We start from the raw sequence: 22,340 nt of genomic DNA, 5'->3' as shown, positions 1-22,340 counted from the left end.
TTCAAATTTTGCCGTAGCCCCCCACAGCCCCTTCCCAGCACTGCTGCCACCCGCCCTGAGCAGAGGTAGGTGCAGCTGCCCCATCCCACAGCTGCCGCCTGGCCCGCGCAGATCTGGGGGCACGTGCCCCCCCATTGCCCTCCTAGATGAGCAGCGGGAGCCACCAGATGAGCAGCTTCTGGATGAGTGGTGCGCAGTGGCAGGAGCTGCTTCCCCCCACCGACCCCAGACAAGCCGCCTACCCCAGCTCCACTCCCTCCCTCACAGCGGAGGGCATTGACCTGCCCCTCCAACACCCCTTCCCTCCCCCTTCCCCTTCCACCACACCAGACTTACCAGCTGGAGATAGCTCTCCACGCTGCCAGGCTGTGCTCCTCGCTGCCTGCATGTTGCCCTGGAGCTACATGCACACACAGGCATTTATCGGCCAAATAATTAGCTGCTTCCGGCCAATTTCCGATATAGTCAATTTCCCATCCATGCTTGTGCAGTTATTATTAATTTGTACTGTAGTGGTATCTAGGTGCCTTAATCATGGCCCAGAATCCCCTGGTGCTACTGTCTGTTTTCTTGTGCCCCAAGCCTGATTTCTCATCTCTATCAGTTATCTTTTTTCAGGCACCTTGCAAAAAAAGATGGTCTTTGCCCCAAAGAGTTTGCAATCTAAGTATAAGGCAAGGGACAACAGCTGGAGATGGACAGTTGGGTACAAGGGAACAAGGAGATAACTTCACAGTGACCCATGAGCAGGACTTCTAGCTGCTACCATGATTTAAAAAATATGCAATGGGTTTGCAGTACAACTAAATGTCCTCTAAGGGGAAAAAGTCCTCCACAGTAATATAAGCACCAGTTACAACAGTATTTTTTGCCTCCAAGCACTTTACAAACATTAACAAACCACATGCATTTCCCCTTGTGACCCAAGCTACCATTTGACCTCAGGCTCAGGGGATGAAAGGCTGAAGCATTAACCCTGAAAGCCACCAAACGCTCCGTAACAGAGGGGACATTCAGATGCAATTCCTGACTCCAGAGTCTGGCACCAAGCTGCTATATCAAAACTAGGTCACTGTCCTCTGTGTGGAATTCTATGGTCTTGCCCACACTGTATCATCTTGTTATTTATTAACCGCTCCTGTAAGACTGCAGCATTACTGGAAATCACAAAATCATTAGTGACCAAAAGAGGATTGTGGCCAGAGATGGTGAGAAATTACATCAGTCTCACGGTAGCCAAAACCAAAAGGCAGTTAAAAAATAGCTAAATAATACTGCATGGAAAAGCACTCAGCTTAGTGATGGACATTTAATATGCAATTCACAGACCAACCTCCCCACCCCCCGCCCACATTTACACAAGTTGTGGGTTAGAGCATATATTCCTCTAGGGCCCAATCCTGCCACTCTTCTCCATTTTCACACAGGCTTATTCTTGCAGGCAGTCCCACTGATTTCCCAAGGTCAGAAATCAATGGGAAAACTCACATGAATTAAGTGGGACTTTGTGAAAGAATGACAGAATCAGGCCCCTACATTATGCACTGCTAAAGAGGGGCAATGTCTCCCTGTCCTCTACAGCTTTCTGTTGGCAAATGAATACACATCCATCTACATCTCAGGACTTTATACTGACAATCATCACTATAGTGTCCAAGCACGTTCCACTTACAAAACAATAGCAACAGGAGTTGTCCCTAGTGGGCTTCATGAATTCTCTGGCACTTCTCCCATTTGGAGGTAAAAACTCTGCTTTCAAATGATCCTTGAGACACGGGTTCTTTGCGCAAAGCAATTTTTAAATATTTTAACCATTTTAAATAAAAATAAATACATGTTCCAAAGCTGGGAAATGCAATGCTGATGATAAATTTAGGAGAGGAAAAGACAAAACACAGGAAGGTACTTAGCAGAGTGTGGTTAAGATCTCATCTCAGCTATGAAAAGAAAATGGTAAATGCCAAGTGTTGGAACTTGTTGCAGCCTCATGTGCAGAAAGGCTTCATCTACACTGTGAAAATTACTGGAGCAGCTTTGGGGGAACGAGTCAGTCCACAGCACCTTTTCTAGAACCAGTCATTGTATGGTGCTGCATTGGTATGAAAGTAAATTTTATTCAGGAATTCAAAGTGAGGAACTGTTCTAGAATAAAGACACCTTTGTTCTGGACCAGAAAGTGTCTACCCAGACCTGAAGAACTGCTGTGAAGTAGCTTATGCCACAAAAAGCTATTCCAGTTCATTCCTTGTTTAGACAAGCCCTACATAGGGGTTCTTCACTTTGGTGACAGTAAGGTGAGGCGGGGCAGACAAGAAGTACCAATAATAAAGTCTACTATTTGCAAATGGAGAGTTAAAGGTAAGAAGTTAACTTGCTCAAAGGAGGGACAATTGAAGGAAGGTCTCTGGTTGCACTGGTGACACACAGTGCATTCAAGGTGATATGTATTTTCTCAGAGTTCATTAATATTTGGCTCAGTTTGGTAATGAAGAATGTGCTGTAAAAAGGATGTCATGAGACGTCTGCAAGGATAAAGGGGCAGACATAAGGTTGCATGAAGTGTCTTACTGTGCTCATCTCTGAAGTTCCATGAATTATACCACCATGATCATTGTTATTATTCTTCTACTGCAACTTAGAATTTCCCAGTCTTTGTGCACTCACCTGTCTAAAATTATATTCTTCACATAACTGTTGTCAATTCACTCTATCTTTTATTTTTAATCTGGGGATTTCTTTAGGTTGATTTTTGACAAGTCAGTGCCTTTTTCCTTACTAGAGAGAGCTCCTCTCCAGGCATTTACGTTAGTTCTGGGATTTCAAGCTCCATCTAGGCATACAGAACTTTTCATGGTTATCAGCTCCATTCAACAGCCTGGCCTGAAGATGGATTTAAAGACCCCTCCAGTCATAGCCTGGCTTTGGGCCTGAACCATAAAAACATCATCAAAGCTCTTGAGGTTCTTAATGAGGTTTGGCAGCAATGCAGAGGAAGCAAAACTGGTAATTTTAGTTAACCCTAAATTCATTCCCTGCCTCTGCCCAACAATATCACAGAGCACCTGTGACAAAATACTAAGAAAAAGACATCTCCTTTTATGTGAAGAAAAGCACCCTGGCCTCATTTAGAACTTAAGTATGTGCTTAAGGTCACATGAGTTTACCGTATTCCTACATCCTGGTACAAAACCAGAACTGATAACACAGAAAACTGTCTGTTGTATCACAATGGCTACAGAAGGGCCCGACCAAAAATGGTGAGACCAGACAGGCCTTCAATTGCCCACAACTTCCAGCTGTTCCCAATCCAGCTGTGAAGTTTCCAGTATAAACACATCTCCCATACAAATTAAGTGGATTATTTTCCAGCCTCAGTCTTTCATTTTCCACATCCTTCCATTTCCCTCCACCTCCCTCCCTTTCTAGTGACTAAAGAAAGAGTTCAGAGCTCAAACCAGCCTCTCTGTCAGTCAGTGCTCCAACTCCAGTAATGGCTGTGACCAAGTCATAAGCCCGTAAACGCATAAGACCCGTTCAGTTCTGGATTTGCTGCAATTGTGTACTTAAATCTCATTGAAGCTCAGGGGACTGAGAGGCATGCTTAGATATTCTGCTAAACTGCAGCCAGAGTTGAATTTTTAACACCACAACTGTTCCAAGAGGACACAATGAGGCCATAAAACCAAGCTGAATAATGGACTTGACTGAAGACCCCAACAGGATGGGATGGGATGCAGAAGGCTTAAAAATGCAAAAGACAAGAGACAGTGGAAGTGGTAAATTTCCCATTTGGAATAAATGGTTGTGTGTGAAGCCATTTTTAACTGAACACAAACCTCACTAAAAAGGGAGCATTCTCACTTTGATGTACGACATGCAGCCCCATGACAGCTCAGGAGTTGATGAGCTCATGTGAACTAATCAAAGCTGACAGACTTACTCGCACACGAAAGTTCCCAATGGAATGTCTTGCGTTGTCCGCACACCCCAGCCCATCTTTTGTGTCCGATAAAGCTGTAATCGAGTCCTGAAAGACAGGAAACAGAGTCCTCAATTAATGGCAACAGATGTGGCATTTCTCAGGAAGATGGGAGCTCTTGTGAGGGAAGGACACAGAGATTTCAAATTTAAGATCGGAAAATCCAACATTTCAAAAGACAATTTCTAAGTTTATCAAAATTAAGCAAACTGTGATCCCAGTTCCTTTCCTACCATGATCGTCACAGGCCTGCATGCTTCCTCTGTTAATATGAGTGGAAGGAAGGAAAATCAAGTGAAAACTCAGGGGGGTATGGAAAAGATGGGAAGCAACAGCTATCATCAACCTTGATCCTACATAAATTTCTTTGCCACATACTGTGAGGCTTAGGCTTTGTGCCTGGGAGGATGGGGGCTGTGGGACTGGATGCTCTCCAAGGTAGCATCCCCCTTTACACCTCTGGGCATTTACAGAGAATATGGAACATGACTGTCAGCTAGTAGGATTCTTTTTCCTTGTGTGGACAAAAGTTGAAGTCAGCAAACAACAGCTCAAAAGTAAGCCACAACAGGAAAAGAGGCAGGCTGGAGACTATATTAAGAATACACTAGGTCACAACATGGATATTCCTGCCCTATTCACAGAGGACTGGAAATTTTAGCAATTCCTGCTCACTTCCACCCAAATCCCTAGTATGAATATAAGCCTGTAATTGGAAAACTACTAGATGTTCCATCCCCTTTGTGGAATTTGGTGTAGCCCATAACATCTGGCTAAGAGAATACCTGATTACTGCCTAGCCAGCAAGGGAGCGGTCCAGATAAGCTTATGCTAAAGATGTCCTATAAAAGGGGAGGCCTCATCATCTCCTTCAGGAGCCAAAATCCAACCACACCGATTTTTATCAGTACAAGAAAAAGAATTCCAATGCTCAACCTCTATTTCCCTTTCCTTAACTTCACCCATCACTGCTTCTGATACCCCCTTTGCATTGTATTATGTTAAAAAACTCCTCTGGCTCCTTCATACCATGTATCCTTTAAATAGCTACAGACATCTACAGGTGCATGAAGCAAGGCCATATGGTTTCATTAGCAGAACCAGTTTCAGAGAAGCTGGTCTCACCGAGTTTCAGACCTGAGGAAGCCACATTCTGCTTTGCTTCATTCATCACAAGCAAAATAGACAGCTGAGCTTGGATCACAGACTCTCTGTTGTTAGGGATGGGGCAGGAGAAGGAAGGACTATGGCTTGATTTTTCATATACCATGTTGAGCTGGTAAGTCTGCTAGACAGAAACATGTGCAGTGACGTGTAAAGTTAATTTGGAACAAACTCAATAAGGGAACCATTGAGAATAAAGGAGGAGCACCCAAGCGTCATTTCTAAGCAGTCACTTGGCAGACAAATCACAAGTCCTCCTTGACTCCTGGTAAGATGGCCTTTGACATAGCTTTGAGAAACATCTGACTTTGCAAGCTGATGCACAGGGCCTTTCCCCTCCATCTCACTCCTGGGGATCAGAGCTATTCCACCTTCCACAGCAAGACTTTATGACAACCCTGCTCATGCATGGACTAGACCTGCTGAAGAACACAGGGAAAAGTTTTGGCCAAACTGATTTGGCATCTTCCCGACGTTCTTTTCCCCAGAATGTTATAAAAAATGCAAGGTAAAATAACAGGCTCTCACTTTTGAAAAGCAAATAAAATGAAACCAGTAACACTATCAGTTTCATTTATAAGCTTCCAAAGCAGCTGTTCCTTAATTGAATCAGATGGTCAACATTTTCAAATGGGCAGCCTCAAGTTAGGCACTTATACCATACTTCTGCACCAAAATAAAAATGGAACTGAATTCAACTGGTGCTAAACAGCCCTAAAATAAAAATCAGACTAATTATACAGAACCTTAGGAAGCCACGTCTGTAAATTTTGGCCTGCATTTCAGTTATGAACCACTAACTTACACATTTTATTCAGTGTAATGAACTACGGGGTGGGGGGGTTCTGATTTTTATTCTCCTTTGTTTATGGAGCTTAACTACAGTTGAGTTGTCAGTGAAATTAGTACCGCTTTTTCCTCAAAGGAAAACCAAGAAGCTAACAAATTTTACGCAATCAGGTTGTCTGAACAATGCTGGCGATTCCTAGCGACAAAGCCAGGTGCAGGACAGGCATACCAGTTGATCTCACAACCCTGCTGTTGCTTGGTTCTCACCAGCAGAATAGAGGCTTACTCTGTTTTGATGGCAACCCAACCATGACTTTTCTCCCTTCTCTTTGGAAATCTCTGCTTTGTCAGTTCGCAGGCAGGCTGAGCCCAGAATTTCAGGAAGCTTTTTTTTTTCTTTTATAAGCAGTCCAAGCCAGAAGCCTTCCCTCTCACCTGAGCCCATTCTGCACCACCCGATTCCGGCAGGTTCGCCAACACGAGCAAGCATGATTACACTCAAAGATCAGAGGTGGCTCAGCCATGTTGAATTCGGGTAGGAGTCGGCCATCCTGAAGAGGAGATGCATTCAAAGAGTGGATTAATTATGTATCCTTAAATTGCTTTGGAATCAGAGATTAGGTTGGCAATGGAAACTGCAAATCCAGAACTGAATTTCCCTTGTTTAAGACAGAGCAGCAAGCAAGCTCAGTTTCATGCCCCTGACTCTCCCAGAATTTGAGAGAATTCATAGCTGGTCTGACTGGACCTCTTCCTACTCTGAACTGCAGCCTTTATATAAAAGTTGTTAAAACAAGCAATATTTCACATGCATGCAGTACAAGCCACCTGTAGATCTCAAACCACTTTGCCAAATGGGCGTGCAACATTATTCTTGTTTTGCAACTAGGAAAAGAGGGAAAAACACAGAAAGGCTTTAGCAGAGCCTAGAATAAAATAGGTTTGAAGGTCAGTGCACTATCCAGTAGGCCACATTTCTTCCCATTAGGAGCCCATAAAGAAAAGTTAACATTCAAGTATCCCCTAATTGCATGGGAATAATAAAGTAACAGTCGCACAATACACCATATTTAACAAATTTGGCCATAATTGTTTGAAGGACGCATTCAGTGAAGCCATTTCAGAATGCAAATCCTGTTAATGCACTATTAAAATGGATACACAGCAGAGCGAGAAGATACCAATGTTCCCCGGGGAGAAGCCCACAGAGATTCAGGGAACATCTGATCTTAGTAGAACCTGCCCAGGGATTAACCTCAAAACCTCCCTGGAGGATTCAGGCACACATACAAAAAACACATGAGGCATCAAGCAATGCTGTAATTAAAATATATCTTTTCTGCCTCCATAGGCAGAAAAATCACAATAAATAAAAGGCAAGAAAAGCATTACTACCACCTCCCCCTCATTTATAATATTACAGAACCACTCGAGGACTAAACAGCTCACTCTGTTTCCTGTCATGGGGCCTTTATTTTGGGCATAGATTATTAAACACTGTATCACATAGGTTTAATTAATGGCTCAACTGGGATGCAAGTGACATGACCATGTCTTGAGGTTTGTTTTGTGACTTGCCATATATATATATATATATATATATATTTGGAAGCCTAGACTCGAATCTTACAAAATAAAGTTTAGAAAAATCTCAGATATTTTGAAGCAAACTGGATCTGGCAAAATTCAGAGCTTGTCAGCCTAATCTAACAATGGCAGAGCCCTCACCTTATCATACCAGCAGCGCATACTGAGTTGACCACACATGCAGTTACTGGAGGAGCAGTCATCTATGCACACACAGTACTGGAAGAGAAAAAGACAGTAGATCAAATTCAGGCAAGCACAACTGAAAGGTAACTTATTTTAAAGAGCCAGATAGGAAACAAACTGCAGACTTGGTTATTTACAGATCACCAGTACAGTCACCTAGAACCACAGTGCCTTCCCAGGATTTAAAAACAGGAATTTCCCTCCCTCCAGGAGAATCAGCTTCATTGGTTTAGAGGATTTTTACTTGCATGCTAATTGTGGAGTGGGGCGAGGCATATTAGGGCTGTGCGAAATTTTGCTGGCAGTTTCGTTTCGACGCTGTTTTGACCCGTTTCGAGCTTGACACAGCGAAATTGAAATGAAACTGAGCTTCGAAACAGCCTCGAAAAGGAACGAGGCAAGTTGAAATGTTTCTAAATTTGGTCAAAATTTCTAAATGTTTCAAGTTTCGAAGCTCAAGCTGGGCTTGCCTGCAGGGAAACAGAAACTAAGTAAGGAGAGGGAGGGGGAAGAGTGGGGAAGGAGCGCTCTCATTATTGACTGTGTAGCTGACCAATGACTGTCATCCTTTCCTGAGGTTTCTTCCACTCCCAGTGCTCTGGGGAGGGATGGAAAAGCTACATGAAAGGCACTGTTTGAACTGCCCTGCTTTCTGCCTTGGTGTCAGTTGAGTGACGGCGCACCTTAACACACACACACACACACACACACACACACACACACACACTTTGCCTGTCAGCAGCTAGAGGTGCAGGCCCCAGAACCCAGGCTCCCCCTGCACCAATCTCCTTGACACACGGTGTTACCCATGTCACGAGTTTTGCTTGTCCACAGCTTGAGCTGCAGTTTCCCCCAAACCCCTGCACCTATCTCCTTGAAAACTGGCAGGCTTTGTTGCCTCAGCAGGGGCTACCACCCCTGCAGTTTTGACCCTGCTGTGGCTTAACACGTACACGTGATGTGAGTTCTGCTTTCAAGACTCTGAACTGCAGTTTCCCTGGAACCCCTGCACCCACCTCCCTGAACCTTGGCAGACTTCATGCCCTCAGAAGGGGCTACCATTCCTGCAAGTTTCATCCAAATTGGGCCAGAAATGACGAAGTTTTAGGCTGTTTTGAGCTTCCCCATTATAGCCTATGGGTGAAACGTTGAAACAGTGAAACTGTTTCGACTATACAAAACGGAACAGCAGTTTCGAATCAAAATGAAACTCGAAACAAAATGCTGTTCCGTGGAAATGTCAAAACGCAAGTCGAAACGGAATGGTGCCGTTTCGCACAGCCTTAGGGCATATGCAATTTTACCTAGATCAAAGCAAGGAGTAAAACTGTATATCCAATCTTATGATGTCTCACGAGAGTAAGGTCCACAGGATTGCTCCAGCTTCTGTGAAAGTCTTTCCTGTACTCATGATCCAATTCATTGGCTAGCAGGGTCACCACTCCAGTAAAGTGCAACTATCTCGGGAAGTCTGGATCACAGATGGTGGGGCAATTACCCAGTTACTCAGTACCAGTCTATTGTAGGGATTTAGTATTCACTGGTGCCAGTTGGAAAGCGGGCACATAGCGGCTGTAGTAACTTATGCTGCTAAGCAAACCGGCTGCTATGTTTTGTACCAACTGGAGAGTTTATGGGCCCATGGCTTCATTCCAAGATGCAATGAATGGCAATAAATCAGTTCCAGGAGGTCATGAACACGTGGCTGCTACTAATGATAACTCAGCACACTGCCCTCATGTGAATTCTGAAACACAACAAAAACCACCACATCCAATTATATTAATTATACTATTGCAAAATGTGGTTTTGCTCATCTGAAGACCTACAGTCAATCAGTCAAGTTCCCGAACATCAACAGGATGTATGTATGGGGTACAAGGGAACCACATCAACCATCAGTGAAATGCAACTCTCTTGGGTGAAATTCAGCACAAAAAGCAGCATATTTTTTGGGAAGGGAAGTAAAACAGAACCTTCCATCTAAGAAACAGCTAAAGAAACAGAGGGAATCAGAGTTCCACTGCCTGAGCTAGAATTTAATCAGGATAGTGGACCAGGTTCTCACTCTCAACCCTAAACTGGCACCTGCAGCATCACAGCTCCCTCTCACCTTGGCATGAAAATGGCCATGAAACAAAATGTTCTCTCAAATCCTAGAAAAGGGCAGGGAAATTTCTGCCCTGCTGTCACAAAGATATTGGTGGAGGGAACAAGTTTGTCACTGGGATAGAAGCCAGCAATCAAATGGCGCCACGATGTTTGCTTGTATCACTGGACCCCACCCAGACACATGCCACCTTCTCTCTCAGGCACTCTCACAGCAGCACACACACTATCCTCTGAAACCACTGAGGGAACATTGGATTATAAACTTCATTTTTACTCTTCCCTGCTTGCCATCTGACACCAACCGGGAAGGAATCCTGCTTGATCTGCACACCAAGAGCACTTCACCAAGACAGTCCCATGGACCCAGAGGACAGATTTCCAGCTTCAGCTTCCTCTGTGCAAAAATGAAGTTTATTTCCTGCATATGGGGACTTTTTTTTTACCATTTTAACTTTCCCTGAGCCTGATGAAGAGTGTGAGCGCCCAAAACCTTACAGAAAAAGGTTAATTTTTTTTGCAATTTATCAGTTGATCTAATAAAAGGCATCATCTCTGAACCACAAGTTCTAGATTTTTGCATTTCTGAGGGAAAGGTAACTTCTAAAACCACATTCCACACTGGGACAGGAGAGAAGACATATGCTGGAGCACATCAAACCTGCAAATGGGTGATGTTTCTATCAATGTTCATTGGGGAGGTCACGCAGTTCTGGGAAACGTATTTGTAGTTGCTGGGACAAGGCTCATTGTCCACTGAATTGACACATGGAATAGGAATCCGCTCATAACCCCGGGCAATGTCTCTGTCAGAAAGGGAAAGAAAAGACACAGAATGATCTAATATACAAATATCCAGACTTCTGAAAATGAGGTGACAACTAATAAAGGACTTTCTTATGCAACTTGAGTAGTATCCTAAGGAGAAAAGCCCTGCCTTTTATCTTCAAGTATTTTTGCTTGAAAGGTACTTGGTTTGATACCAAATCTGTTTCTTCCCACTTGGACTCATGAATTATTTCTTGCTTGAGGATAGTTCCATGTGAATAAGTGCATGAACTGCAGTCCTGATCAGCATGTGCTTAATTCTCCCTGAGCTCAATTCAACTTCAGCACAAGCTTAAAAAGCCAACTCTGAATTGCAATCAAGGCTTCAGTCCTCAGTCTTGGAGTAATGAACTGGACTCTCACCTGCTCACTATTTTCTCTATCTGGGCAGGTTTGTCAGTAGATGAATCTTTGAGGGTCTTGTTCATCTGTAGAGCCACCCACACCTGAGAGTTGAGACTTGAACACTGGAGTGGAGTTTCACCCTCCTTGTTCTTCAGGGTGACATCTGAGCCACGGGACAGAAAAAGGCTGCAAAACAGCAACAAAAGATACAATCCCAGAAACAGCTTATTAGAAAAGGAAGCACCAGACATTGTAGAGATGCTCCTCAAGGTCATTCTTATGATGAAGAATCCACAAAAGCAAGCAATGACCTTAATTTCATTTGTACACGCTGGTTTGCTGAACAATACTTGGAGTGGTTAACTAGAAAGTGAGCAGGCCAGTAGGTTAGAACTGGCAGGCTAATGTGCCAGAGACCTTGGCCCACACCCTGTCCCATGAAGAGGAGTTTGCTGGTAACAAACCTAGATTCAAGTGGACATAAAACCCTCTTGGCCCACAAAATACAGGATTGGAACCACAGTTCAGGAGTGGTAGAGACGAGGGCAGATAATCAGATTTATTCTGGGCTCTAATTTGTACTTCTCAAATCCTTATGGCCATACCTACTAAATTCACTCACGACAGTGACCAATTTAAAACCTCCATAAGGTTGGTGCCCATTTCTAGTGAAGATGCATTAGACACAGACCAGCTTTGCTCTGGGATGTTCCACATGCTAATGCAGAGGACCCAGCAGGAGGTCTATGCACCATTTCAGTCCTATTTTGAGAGTATAAACAGAGCTTAGAATGAGACAGATCCCAGGCTGCACTGGGGTGAATTTCACCTTAGGGATGCCATATGCGCTCTCTCCCTCTCTTACCTGGATTGTAGCATGCAATCAGGACTTCCCTGCAACCATTTTAAAAGGTATAGCACTGCTCTCCACAAATGGGTTCATTGCTAGGAGCTATCACATGCTCTAATTGCCTGGCTGCAGAAAAGGGCCTGTTTCCCCCTGCCATGTCCCTTGTGCTGTCATTGACACCTGTGCAAAGTGATTGCAAAGTGTTACCACATTGGAACATGAGGATGTCATTCCCTGCCAGCTGAAAGATGCCTTAGAATGGATGCATGGTAAATGTGCATCCAAATTCCAAACTTTTTATGTTACCAGAGTGGCATAGCATGCCCTCAGTGTATGTGGGCAGCAGACCCATACATTTCACACTACCTTGCTCAGGTGCACAGCACTGGTGAATCCCCCTTTTGTTTTACTTTCAAAGAGGAAAGCATTTCTTAACTTCCCACTCAGAGTTCAACAGAGAAGGGAACAAGTAGCAAAGGAGGCAGAGCAGGCAGGAGCTATACTTACACAACGCACTCATAACGGTTCTCCCTGGCTGCAATGTGCAGTGGTGAGTCTCCATGAATGTTTACTGCATGTAAATCACACTTAGCAGCCAGCAGTATTTCTGCTATGTCAACACAGCCGGAGAAAGCTGCCCAGTGCAAACAAATATTCTCCTCCTGGAGGGGAAAAACACAGGAGAGGCTGCTTAGTGCCTTTGGGACTTCACCATCCTTAGCTCTGCATTTCTGGCCTCCAACATGTGGCCTACCTTCTCCTTTCATGGGATTTCTCATTTTAGCTTGGAGAACACCACCCTACCACAGACAAGCAGGGAACTCTCGGCAGAGACACGCAGGGAGCTCTCACCACAACCACCTCCACGCTTACTGCAGATGGGGAGGCTGCACACAAACTCTTGCATCACTCTCTCCTTGCATGTTCAGATGAGTCATTTGTCTCTAAGCCACAGGGTGATCTGAATCAATCCACAGGGAGAGGTGACAGACACCAACGAACACTGGCAGGGGCCAGAAGCTGAGCCATCCAAGCCAGACGTAGCAAAACTAGCATGTATCCCAAAGCTACAGCATCAAAAGAGAAAGAGCCCAGTGGGAACAAGCAGATCACATTCTCTGGGGTAAGAAGGTGCTGGAAAGCAAGTCACCGGCCAGAGAGAGAGAGAGCAAACTGTCTCAATTCAGGTATCTCTTAACTACTGTATATTCTCATCATCTCTCACTGAAGCACTAGAAATATCTAAACAGTATTCTTTTTTGAATAGGATCATCACTTTAAAATACCTATTTTTGCTACTGTGTAATTTATAGCACACCTTGGAATTCTTTGGCATGACAAGAACTAAAGATGCTGATTATGATAACATGATGATGATTACTATTTAACATGGTGTTTTTCATAGACAGCAAACCCCTCCTACCTTCTATCTTCTGTAAATTCATTTACCTTTAGGAAAAAAAGATGCTCAGGCGGAGGGGGATATTCACACATACCTTCAACTCCCTGACATGTAGAAATATGTGGCAACACCACACACTTTTCTGAAGATTAAGACGACTGATGCAGCAAACAACACCAGGGCACCTACTGCTTATCAGGCTACAAAAACAATGTACCAGCATCCACGTAAATCCTGCCCTGTTTACTCTCACAGAATAGCAACTTATTCCTGCAGCGGCCTCATTAAAATCAGCAGTCCTTCTCAAGCTATTCAGTATGAGTAAGCTTGGCTGGATCTGGCTCTTAAGTAACTACAAACCAGCAAATGCTGGAATTGTGGGCAAACTAATATATGTGCCCAAGCAGCTGCCCTGCAAAGAAATTGTTGGATAGACTAATATTATTTTTACCACTAGTTTAATAAATGATCATGGGGAGACTGGTAGCTGGAGGCTTTTGTCACAGATCAAACAAAGGATCATTTTGTTCAGAGCTGGTATTATGCCTATGAAGTTAAATCGCAACAATCTGGAAAGTCCCCTCTTTGACTCTTGCACACATTTGTTGTCAGACCAACACCTGTTTGGAGAATAACTTCAGCTACCAAATAAATGGAGGGTCCAACAGAGGAGGGTTTTCAGGCAGAGAACAGCTGGAGGCAATCTGAGCACAATGAGGTAAATGTGCCAACATCTATCCCTGCCAGCATCTGACAGACACAGAAAGAAGCATCTGGGGAGATGAACAGGAAATGGCTTCTTACATCCATGGGACTCAGAAGACCTTAGGAAAGAGGGAAAATGGGAGACATGCTGCCAAAAATAACAGTGGTGGTAGGGCTGATGCCTCTCCTCAAAGGAGGACTGGATGCTCTCTCTCCTTTCTCCTATGTCCCTCATTACTACCCATGACGTATCTTCTCTAGCAGTAAGTGTGATCAAGGAATTAGCCCCTACACAGGCAAGTGGTCCCATTTGTAATCACTCATATGATTAAGAGTTTGCAGGATTGGGCTCTCATGGCCTGATCCCTAGAGGTACTGTGTAGCCTTTCCCTTGAAGCCAGAGGGGCTCAGCATCTCTGACAGCCAAGCACACAGAAGGTGCAACTCTCTGAAGCCTGGAATTTGTCTTCCTTTACGTAGGCTCACACCTGCAAGACCTTTTCAGCGTAGTGCTTCCTTCTACATATAAGGCAACAGATATGCCTACATTAGGTACAGGACTCTTCCATACTGTTACAGGAAATGCATGGGGCAGAAAGCCCTCCAACTCCTGCACAGTTTCACCTAAGTACAAACAAAGCGGGAGCTCTCTTAGCAAACCCTCACCAGCCATTTTCCCCCCATACTGCACTGCCTCCCAAAGCCACAGCTCCTCACTGTATTTTCCAGGGGTCTGGAATCTGCTTTGTGAATTGTGGGGAGTAAGGAGGGTTACTAAATAAATAAACTCCAGTAAGTGCCTTACGTTGTCTCGAATGTTAATGTCCGACCCCTTGGCTAATAACAGCTTCACCAGCTCAATGTGCTTGTACTCGGTGGCCCAAATCATCGGCGTCCAGCCTCCATCATCCTGGGGAGTAGAAAAGGAAAGCATGAGGCACACGGAAGAGGCAAGGCAGTGTCTACATTACTTTCTCCTAGCCCTGCAGCATCCATGAAAGATGTCCCATCACTAAGGAAGCCACTGGCCTGTCTCGCACTACCACTTAAATGCACGTTGCTGGGAAGAGCGTCCTACTGTGCTGCATGTACAGCACAGTGTGTTTCCAACCTATCCACCTGGATTGATTTTTGCATTCCTGTGCAGCTCCACACATTGGTCAGAGGCTCCTAGTGGGAGTAAGGGCCTGCCAGTGCAGCTCAGATTGCAGCATCAGAGCTCACAGGTCAAGACAGCACCACAAATACATTGACTGAAGACCCATCAGGCAGCCAAGACCAGGCTAACAGCCAGAGTTCTCCTTGTATCTAATGCAGTGCTGTCTCAATTTTTATTGATGGATGCTCCATTTAACATGGCTTGGCTGCTGAGTGCCTATCCTCCCTTCTCAGAAAAGTTACTTTAGGCCACAGGTGAACTCCCACAGCAGTTCTGCTGCTGGGAAGTGAAATTTATCTGCAAGGGAAGATGAACGCCTTGTTTATGGGATCCTTGGGAAAAAGGGCCTCATGGCTGGAGAGGAAGTGGACCTAGAGAAAGCAGTGAAACAGAGGTATCAGTCAGAAAAGGCAGAAAGCACTACAGGAGACAGCTTGTTGATGAGATAGCCTGGCTGTTTAGAAGCTTTCAGCTAGGAAGACAGAAGTACGGTCTCCCTGTACGGGCCTTACAAGCTGCAAAATGATATTTAAACAGCAAATGGATTGTGGCCCATTTATCCAAGCATCTTTACTCCTCTAAATCCTCCTGCCTGCAGGAGCATGTATTTGCATAACTGCTGTGATTCTAAGGCCCCTGGCAGACATTCATTTAAATGCAACACACCTGCATGGCAAGAGGTATGATTTTGGGATCAGGGATCAGATCCTAAGCACACCTTACCTGCCAGTGCAGAGGGAGCCCAGGATCATAATCTCTCTTGCCCTTACACTAGTAAGTTGAAAGCCGGGTGCCCACACATCTGGGACTGGTGCCAACAACCAGTTGATTTTTGGCTCAGGCCAGGGAGCAAATTGGGGCTGGTTCCAGACCTGGGTGCAGTTCCCAGCCTGAGCTAATAACAGGCTAACTGTCAGCCCAGACCCATGTTCAATTTAAGGTGTCCCGCAAACCAGCCAAAAAACTCTCACATTACATATGGAATAATTTTATGGCTGGTTTGCCATTTTATGGTGCCTTAAATTGAGTGCATGAGTATTTACACTGCAATTAACACATTGGGTCCCAAGGAAAGAAGTTCCTGATTAAGGAAAAGCAACCCATCTTACTTGTGCCTCTTCCAGAAAAGCCTTACCTGGCAGTTGACATCCATTTGCCCGTTAGAAAGAAGGTACTGAACGACATCATAATGCCCTTTCTTGGCAGCCAAGTGCAGACACGTGGACCCTTCTGCATCCTGAACAATGAACAAAAATAGAACAACTCAGAGAAAATTGCTTCCCAAATAAAAAGTCTTGATATTGCACTATTGTGGCTATCAAGTGAGAGGATAGCCACAGCCATTGCTCAGGAGTGAGAGAACAAAGGACTGTTAAATGAAGCCCAAAGGACAACCACTGAAGAGCACAGATGCAGGACGAAAGAGGAACAGGAATGGAGACCTAGATAACAAGCCTGCCTGGATAGCTTTGCAGAGGGTCAACACTTAGCAGCTCCCACTTCCCCATACTGCTGATGGCATTTCCACCCTCAAAGGGCCATCCCTACTGCTCATCATGCTGGAGTCTGGAATTCTCCAAGTCTCCCCCGGTGTTGCATCTCTGCCCATCGGGCATCTTGGTAATGTTGTGAGGACTGTGCCTTACCTCAAGAGTCTGGCCTGTCTTGTCCGTACATGCAAGACTGTCTGCATTTACTTTCTTTAACACCAGTAGCTAGTCAAATAAAGCTGGCCAGTACATCATAGCAGGGCAGTATGGTTATGGATGCCCAAGACATGAGGTCTCACACAAAGGCCTGGAAGGCTGAGCAGAACTGCAGATTACGCTTGCCTAAGAGAAGAGGTTGCTGGCAGGTTTAAAATACATGTTCAACATAATGGAAGGGTTGGGGGCCTGAGTGTCATTGGGACTTCAGGAATCAGCCATAGTCTGATAAATATAAACTTACCTCACACACACTTAACACAGAAATCCCCAAAGGGCTGAAAGCAAATTACAAAATCTAAAGAACCAAGCTATGTCTTCAAGTGAGCTCTACATAAAACACAAAAGACACCTCTTCCATGTCAGGGGATGCAGGCCATACCCCACATAGGTCTTGAGCATAAACAGCATCTATGCCTAGTAGATGGTATGATCTAAATCAAATAGGGGCCTGAAGTTTCAGAAAAGAGATAACACTATAAGGGCTGACTGGGGCAGAGGATGTTTCTGCTCTCTCTTTAAAATGCTTTACACAAGCATCCAATAGCACAGCACTCCTTTGCCAAGGCTCTCATGGAGTACCCACAGCTTCTCAACACTCCAGAGAGAGGAGGGAATTTCAGCTCTCATTTACTTAAACAGAACCAGGTTTAGGCTCCTAACCTATCACACTAACAAGATCAGCAGCTTTTTCCCATAAGGTACCTAGACACAGACCCAATTAGTGAAATTCACAATTTCCCCCATGCCCCATCTTGTCAGATAATCCTCCTACCCCACCAAGGAGGAAAAGCAGGCATGCAGCAGTTAATCTTTATGTCTCTCAGCAAAACCACCCCAACTGATTTATTAGTGCATTGCTGCTCCTTTCAAAGATGACTAATTTGTTACAAGAAGCTAATTAAAATAATAAACCAGTCTAGATTTCCAAAGTTATTTCATTTCAATAATGGCCTTGTGGTTCTAACAGTTCTAATTTGCTTGTGCTAGCTCATGTTTATTCTCCTTCACCTTCACAAAAATCTCTTGGTACCCTGCCTTTAACATATCAAACAAGACCACACTTGGATTTTGCTCTTGACACCAGGTAGTTGGAACCCCCATGCTCCTCCACAGCACAGAACAGGAATCCTGGGGAACTGTCAAAGACCTAACACCAGTCTGCACTTGGTACCTAGGAGCTTGCCGGCAGGATAATTTCACAGGCGCAGGCCAGCTCCTTCATGGGCAGAGCATCACTGTTCCACTGCTCCTTTCCTTAGCAATATCTTGAAGAGTGTGCCAAAGGGAGCAGGTTGTAACAATATCAAGTTCATAGCAGGGCGGGCTCCCGAGCTCCAAATGGCATCTGATTTATGAGACTAATAAATGATCCGTATATTTTCCAAGAGTACAATACAGCCAGACCAGGTCGTGGGCAAACAGCCAGCCATTTTCTTTTTATTGTATTGGTTTAAATTAGACAGCAATATTTTTTAAACTGCCTCTGGGTTTGCCCCTGCAGAGGCCCTGCAACCAGTTGCAAGTCAAATACCTGGGACATCTAAATTCTCCCTTCTTTCAATTCACTGGATTTACAGGTGCCTAATTAAAGGCCTTTTAAAAGACATGTTCCCCCAAAAGCCTAGTTCTGAGGTAATGGAGTACACAGAGGTGGAAAAAATAAAACCCTTGAAATCATTTCCTTGCACTCATGCTGTTCAGAACCCACTGTTATCAATTAGTTTTATTACAGGAGCAACTGGAGGCTTCAGACAGGGATCAGATCCCCACTGTACTAGACATTGTACACACACACACATACATAGTAAAAGAAAGGCTTTGCCCCAGAGAGCTAAAAATCTAGGTATTAAATCATTTTTAAAAAATAATATTACCCATCGGCCCCTTCACAAATGTGCATACACTAATGAAAGAGGCTCCCTTTTCCTCTGAACTGGACTCTGGCATCTAGACTTGGCCTCCCACCAAGAAAGGAAAGGGAGGCTCACTAAGGCTTCTCAAGGAGAACCAAATAAGGAACTGCTCACTACCTTAGGATCTACCAGTGCTCCAGCCTTGATAAGGTATTTCACAGTCTCCAGATGGTTATTTTCTGCTGCTTCCATCAGTGGGGTTCTCTGATCTTCTGAACAGGTGTCTATGTTAGCACCAGCCTGTTAAGTGGCCAAGCCAAATAGAAAAACAATTATTATCATTAGTGGTCAGTATAGGAAGTGGAAGGAAATATAGATTTACAAGCAGGTCATCCACAGAAAGAACATTAATTTGCATAAAGATGAATTGGGTAAAGGAGGGGTCAAAACTGATCTCTTCTTCAGAGAGTCTCATTAGCTACTCTCTTCCATGTTCACAAAGGAACTGTTGAGCACATGTGGTGCTCAACAGTCACATATTTTGTGCTGCTGTAGCATTCACAGCTGCTTTTTGGACATCATCTGTATAATTTAAGAGAGAAAAGACTCTCTATCCTTATTATTCCAGAAAGATAAACTTTGTTCTTGGACTTGTTAGTTCAGACACAATAGCACAGAAACAGACTAAGCCTTTCATCTGCAGGACATCTGCAATGCAAAAGAAACTGAAATCCTGATTTTTAAGAAGTTGTTAGGAGAGTTCGAAAAACAAATTCCCAAATGTTTTTCAGTTTTGAAGAAAGGAGAACAAGGCACAGAAAGAAACTTCTTGGTCTGGAGAACATAAGAGGAGATGAACCTGAATCAGCATGTGGCAGATGTCTACGTGTCCAGACTCCGCAGCTGCATGGAGAGGGGTTCTTTTATTCTGATGCTCCATCTTAAAGTTGGGGTCAATTCCATCCACTGAAAAACAGAGAGAGACTTGGTCCAGTTGGAATACAAAGATTTCTGACAGCATACTAGGAAACCATCACTAAAAGAAACTTACAGGGGACATAACTGAATATTTTAGAGGCAGCATCTAAATTTCCTTTAACTTATTTATTACACTTGCTACAAAGTTCTTAACTCAAAAGTCCACATTGTTACAAATCACAAAGGTATTACAAGTGGCAATTTCAAGGACAGGGGTCTTCTCAAACATGGTATGAGCTAACTTTTAAATGAGAAATGGTTTTGTGAATGCCTTTCTTCAGATTTTTTAAAAAATTACACCAGTCACTTTCCCCACATCCTGACAGCAGCAAAGGCAATTGTTGACATGCAAAAGTGAAAAGGAAGGCTATTTAAATCTAATTGTGGCTTCTATTAATGCAATACAGAAGCTGGAAAGAGGAAGGAGAAACTCCACATCACCATCTCATTCTATCAGCAAATAATTTTTGGATCACCGGTCCTCCGTCTCTGTTTCTGCAAAAAGAAGGCTGCACTGAAGTTAATGGAGCTACTTCAACTACCACCACCTTAGATCTGGCCAAGGGTTCTCACAGCTGTGCGGAAACTGACAGATGAGGATGGCGCCCAGGCAAAGATGCCTGGACATAACAACATGTTATATAGGATGAAGCTGCAGTTAAATAAATACTTGTGCAGCAAATTTTAGTGGTGTTGAACATGCAGACAATGAAGTTAATACTTGCCAGAAAGACAAAAATATGTTTAGTCAATGAAAAGCCTGAAATACTAGCAAGAACATATTACACAGTACTGGAGAGGAAAGAAAAAGATTTGTAGGAAAAATTGTTGACAACGTCCCTGAAAAGAAAAAAATATAAAAGAACAAATCTTCTCATGTGATCAGTGATAAAAGCAACACCAGTAGCTCAAAAATATCCTCTGGTTGCATATTACTGAGCTCCCCCCGTAATAACACTTCATGCTCAGAAGATCTCCCTCTCTTTGCAAACCCACTTACCATCCTAATTAAATACCCTCTGTACAGCATGGCTGCTTGCAGGCATGGGAAAAAAAACAAGCTGATCCTTTATTTAAACTCTGCGCATTCCCACACTGAGGCAAGTGCATGTCCACAAGAGACAGCATGTTAGTTGCATCTGGCTTTCCCAATGTCTGTATAGATCGGGTGCTTTAGTGGGGATTTTTTGGCTCTTTTATCTAACAGTTGATTGAATCAGTTTTAGCCAGAAGTGCCAAAAAGCCCCACTGAAGCACCCGATCTATAAAGACGCTGCGGAGCTGAGTCAAAGTAACACACTGCTGCTTCCGGTAAAGCGCTCCCCCCTGCCCCCCGCATCTGTCAGCACCTTATGTGAATACTCAACATGCAGATAGACAAATTTTGCCAGACTAGAAAATGACACAGAGGATATCTGTGGGCATAGGAGTGGGACTCTGTATAAAACCATGCCCAGTTCAAATGCAAGTCTGAACTTTGGCAACAGAATAGCAGGAGCTGGGAGGACAGCCAAACTAGTACCATTCTGGGAAAGATCCACTTACCTAACATAAGCAGGACCTTCTGGAGTTCCCCTTGCCTGGCAGAGAAGTACAGCTGCTTTGGGTGGAATCGTAACTTCTTGGGTCTGTTGTGATGGAAAAAGGGGATTATTAGTAGTCATTAAAGAGTTCTCAGCACCCTATGCAACCCTTCCTCGCTGCCATTCCCGAAAGCCATTTTCTTGGTGACTATTCATACAGTGCTTCTGGACTGTCCAGGACCATCCAAAGTGAATTTGCTTTCCCTGAAGGACATCGTTGAACTAACAGCTTCCACTTGCCTTTGGGACAGCAGTATTCCCAAGTGCACACGCGCGCGCATACACACACACAAATTAGAGGCAGTGGCCACCAGTTTAAGCACCCTTCAGGCTTCGTTAGCATTTCCTTTAGTGAGAACATTCCATGTGCTTCAGTTTCTGAACAGACCTTTGCCATGCTTGCTAACCTGAATTAGCTAACATGTTTTGGAGGTGCTCAGAGTCCTCCTGGATAGCACTAGATGCCCCTTTGGCAGACAGGTATTTAGACAATTGCTTGAAGGCAGACCCTCAAAGCAGCTAGATATAATACGCTCTTGTCTTTAGGGCTCACCCTTGCTGGAAACATGCAAAAGAAAGCAGCTCTACTCTGTAAAGTGGCTTTAAAACAGGTTGGGGCTCCATGCTTATGTTTTCTTCACTATTCTATGGGTTAAAAAGATGTTTGGTGTCTCCCACTTGGCAGCACTGCAAACAAGCCAAAATCCAAAAGGTGAGTTCTCTCTAACTTATGGATCTTTAACCAGTAATGGAAGGTTCTTCAGGCCAAATCCTGCACTCTGCTGCATGTGTGCATCCCCATAGCCCTTCAAAGGGTACCTGGGAAGATCTGTGGCCTTCCTTGGTATGGCATATGTATAAACAATTTGGACTTTTAGCAAACAATTATGTTGGTGATACACAAAAGGAACAAAATCCAGCTCATTCTCCCATAGCTGTGCTGGCTCAGCAGGGCTAATGAAAAAAAAAATCTGGCCACTCAAGTCAGTAATCTCTAACTGGGAAGTTGCCAGGAGATCATGTTTTACAACTACACCTGGATGTGTTGTGCTTGCTTAGATTATTAAGCTCACCAAGGCAGAGCATCTCTTTGACATGTTTTCTTATAATATCT

The 22,340-nt window shown here is 44.0% G+C and overlaps 1 protein-coding gene across 11 annotated transcripts in view; it reads right to left on the bottom strand.

Moving 5' to 3' along the window:
• Positions 1-22,340, bottom strand: part of EHMT1 (euchromatic histone lysine methyltransferase 1) — a 187,024-nt gene that overhangs the window by 14,565 nt on the left and 150,119 nt on the right. For all 11 annotated transcript variants that reach the window (XM_019510475.1, XM_019510473.1, XM_019510477.1 and 8 more), the window contains 11 exons: positions 21,189-21,271; positions 19,525-19,631; positions 18,843-18,965; positions 16,239-16,340; positions 14,750-14,854; positions 12,345-12,499; positions 11,006-11,173; positions 10,476-10,620; positions 7,661-7,738; positions 6,368-6,483; positions 3,941-4,027 (listed from right to left, as the gene is read on the bottom strand). In XM_019510475.1, the coding sequence (XP_019366020.1) occupies positions 3,941-4,027; positions 6,368-6,483; positions 7,661-7,738; positions 10,476-10,620; positions 11,006-11,173; positions 12,345-12,499; positions 14,750-14,854; positions 16,239-16,340; positions 18,843-18,965; positions 19,525-19,631; positions 21,189-21,271 (1,269 nt within the window). The remainder of the gene's footprint in view (positions 1-3,940; positions 4,028-6,367; positions 6,484-7,660; positions 7,739-10,475; positions 10,621-11,005; positions 11,174-12,344; positions 12,500-14,749; positions 14,855-16,238; positions 16,341-18,842; positions 18,966-19,524; positions 19,632-21,188; positions 21,272-22,340) is intronic.

The sequence above is a fragment of the Gavialis gangeticus genome, unplaced genomic scaffold (assembly GCF_001723915.1).
Source record: "Gavialis gangeticus isolate Ggan-Ray unplaced genomic scaffold, GavGan_comp1, whole genome shotgun sequence".
NCBI lineage: Eukaryota > Metazoa > Chordata > Crocodylia > Gavialidae > Gavialis > Gavialis gangeticus.
This window is presented reverse-complemented; position numbering and strand designations above follow the sequence as displayed.